General features: G+C 43.9%; 1 protein-coding gene across 1 annotated transcript in view; it reads right to left on the reverse strand.

Moving 5' to 3' along the window:
• VWF (von Willebrand factor) overlaps nt 1-3,702 on the reverse strand; it is a 138,439-nt gene that overhangs the window by 36,423 nt on the left and 98,314 nt on the right. The window contains exons 29-31 of the mRNA XM_034645977.1: nt 2,279-2,344; nt 2,095-2,190; nt 745-1,086 (exon numbers count right to left, since the gene is read on the reverse strand). Of these exons, the coding sequence (XP_034501868.1) occupies nt 745-1,086; nt 2,095-2,190; nt 2,279-2,344 (504 nt within the window). The remainder of the gene's footprint in view (nt 1-744; nt 1,087-2,094; nt 2,191-2,278; nt 2,345-3,702) is intronic.

Here is a 3,702-nt window from a genome sequence, read left to right on the forward strand (position 1 = left end):
AAAAAGTAGTCATGTATCACAAGGAACATAATTTTTCCTGTTAAAAATTTTGGAAGGCTTTTTTTAATTTTAAAATTTGGGGCTGTGAGTTGTTCATTTAATATAGGCCTGGCTATGACTTTTCGGTAATTAGTGTGCCTATTCAGGAGTTCTTACAAAATGAGAAGAGCTAACCTATAAGTTTGTTATCACAACTTGAAATATTTAGGATTTCACATCATGAAATACTTAGGATTTCTAAACAAACAAATAAAGAAGTTGGCATCACGGAACCTTTTGTAAACATTTAGTCAAACATTTATTTTTTACCAGTTTTGCAGTTTTCTTTTTGAATTCTGGAGCCATACGTTTTGTTTAGGCCCTAAATATTTTCAAAGGCCCTAACTGAGGCCCAAAATACTCTCCTTTGGGAAGCTCACGGGCTCCAGGCATGGGGCTCATAATGCCTGCTGGGTAAACAGCCCTGGTGCCAATGCAGTGTTCGACCAGCACCAGAAACCAGCACTACCCTTATGATTTAATGCTACCTAAAATTGATCCTTTCTTCCCAATCTAGGCCCAGAACAACATGAAATCGTGCCCCCAGGAAGATGGAAGTGATCCCCTCCTAAGAAGGTGGTGTTCTACCAGTGAGGCAGAAGGCAGAGCCCCTAAAAGACACACCAGCTAGAACCAAGCACCAGCAGGGGCTTCTTTGATGTTCTGTTGCTGCCTTGCATGGGCCCCACAGAAAGCACCTCTCACCTGCATGTCACTGTGGAGCTCAACTGAGAGGCCGTCATGCTTCACCTCGATGGATTTCATGCAGGCCTGCCTCACCCCAGGGCTGCAGACACCATTATGGAGAATCACCTCCAGGTCCTGCTCCTTGTTTTGAAATAGGACATACGAGCAGCTGCCAGTCAGCTTGAAATTCTGCCCATCAAAGGTCACGATGTGCCGGGTAGAGCTGCCCATGCACACACCTGGACAGAAGAGAGCAAGGGATGGATGTGACGTTCTCCAAACTCCCGCACGTGCGAAAAGGCAGGTGTTACCAAGCTGCACACAGTTAACAGAGCTGATTGCTGAATGGGCCCTTTGAGGTCATGCAGTCTAACTTCCTCCTTTTTACAGATTAGGAAACAAATTCTGAGAGATGGAGTAGCTTAGGTAAGTAACACTTGGCCAGGAAATATTTTTCTAGAGAAGGTTTAGAAGGACAAGTATCACATTAAAAAAACAAGGAAAATTATAGAGCCATACTTCCCAAAAACTTTAGCGTGCGAAGTGAATGATCTCCTCTACAGGGATGCCTTGGCCCAGGAAACAAAGTTAAGTCTCAGGGTTGTTAGGACTTGTTGAAATCATGAGGACCTAAGCGTATCATGAGCTTATGAGCTCATGGTAAAGAAAGTTCACCTAAAGACACATGTGTCCTTTCGGCTGCCAAGTTTCTAACGGTACAAGAGGCCATGTTGACTTGATCCTTTAAGAGATCACACAAGAGGAATATTTCTGGAGCCAAAACAAATGATTGGGTCTCAGCACTCCCTCATTTGCCACTCATTCATTCACACGATCAGCACATTCTCAAGGTTCCTATTAAAACGCCACTTGGGAATACTAGTCATCTTGCATCTGCCTAAGACGATTCTGTAAAAAATCCCCCCATGGAAGGCACCACCACCATGCACAATTCGAAAGTTAATCTTGGACTGAAATGAAGCTGGAGATGAGCTTTCCAGAACAGCCATGACCACAGCTACGGTGGTGGGTAAATAAAAGCCTAAGAACTGAGAGGCAGACTCGGTGGGTCAGGGAGAATGCGCTCATGTCCCTCACTAGCACTAGGTCCCTCACGCACACCAACCTCCACCTGCACAAGTGCCCTGTAGTCATGCCCACTGACAAAGGACGGGGCTGAATGCACCAGCTGTCAGAGCTGAGCAGCCTGCCAGGAGCTCTTCCACGCAAAANTCAGGGAGAATGCGCTCATGTCCCTCACTAGCACTAGGTCCCTCACGCACACCAACCTCCACCTGACAAAGGACGGGGCTGAATGCACCAGCTGTCAGAGCTGAGCAGCCTGCCAGGAGCTCTTCCACGCAAAACCTCCTGAGTCTTGGAGCAGACGGTCCCTTCCAAGGGGCAGTACTGAATGCCATTGGGCCGCCGACACCCATGCTGCAAGCGGCCCCAGGACTCCAGCTGTGGAGAGTGTCATGGCTTAAGGAGATCAGCCCCAACCGCTATGAGGATGTAACAAGTCACAGACAAAGAAATGGTGTTAGCTCACCTGTGGCAAGTTAGCCAGAGCGGCTCTGCCCACCAGGGCATAAACTGTTACAGTGAAGCGGGTACTCTAGAGCCAGAGAAACTCAAGGTTGAATTTGGCTCCCACCCTTGCTTGTACTGCAATCTGGGATAAATTACTTCAACTTCTGTGATCCTCTCTTGCACCTGCTTCTGTCTTTGAACTCAGAGAGAGGATTTCCGGGCTATGTTTTTAAGCAAAAAAGGCAAAGCTCATTTGTGAAGAAAGATAAACCTGGAATGAATGAGACTGGTTGCCTGCATGAACGTAGGTGGAACTGCTCAGAAAGACAGAGGAAAGGGGACAGTGGAGTGACATCTGAGTAAACCTTTCTGTACATTCTCACATTTGGAGCCATGCGAGTAATTCACGTACCAAAAACAAACAAATGAATAAAATCAGCAAGCATGGGGAGGAGGGAAATCCAAAGCAGAATACAAACAGAAACAAATTAAACTCATGGTAATGAATAACATTAACTACACTGTAGGAAGGGGAGAAACTAACCTAAATAACTTTGGGGAGAAATGTACTATGTACTCAAAGACAAAAGACAAAAAGAATTGTATATAAATATCATATGCTAGTTAGTAGATCTGTTTTCCATCTGGGCACTGGTTAGCAATTCTGAAACTACTTTATGTGTATTCTGGGATTAAGCCAACATAGAAATATGTTGTGGATAATGACAGCCAGGGTCCTCACTGTGTGAGAGAGGGAGCTGGGGATGTCAAAAGGACACGAGTCCAATCGAAAGGACTCCCGGTGGCCAAATCTGGAACCAGCTGACCAAGAAGATAAATAATCCCAGTAATTGATTCTACCCCCTAGAATAAAATAAGAAGCAATGAGTCAATATTGATACAAATAATTAACTGAATTAATAAATGACAGAGAAGGAAAAGTTCTTCCTTTCAGTGAATTCCAACTAGTAAATGTGGAGGGAATGATGGAAATCAAAAATCAGTACTTGGCAAACATCACAATAAAAATTGTTTCAGGTAAGGATCACCCATGCATGGTAAACTCAGTGGGTAAAAGTATATTTCCATAGCTCCAAAATATCTCTGTACATGATCACTATTAACTGCAAGGAAGAAAACAGTAACTTTACATTGGAAAAATCTGGTAAATACCACCTAAACCAAGTGATGAAACTTAACATCACCTGTAATGAGGCAAATTAACATCATGTGCCCCCTCTTGATGAACCAAAAAAGACACAGTATATCTTCTGGGGTATTCTTGACAACATGTATAACCTGAATTGAACTCAAATTGAGGGACATTCTACAAAATTACTAGCCAGAACTCTTCAAAAAAGGCCAAGGTCATAAATATTAAAGAAATACTAAGGATCTGTTGCAGATTTAAGGAGACTACAGAGATGTGACAGCCTGATGCCA

Source organism: Ailuropoda melanoleuca, chromosome 16 (assembly GCF_002007445.2).
Source record: "Ailuropoda melanoleuca isolate Jingjing chromosome 16, ASM200744v2, whole genome shotgun sequence".
Taxonomy (NCBI): Eukaryota; Metazoa; Chordata; class Mammalia; order Carnivora; family Ursidae; genus Ailuropoda; species Ailuropoda melanoleuca.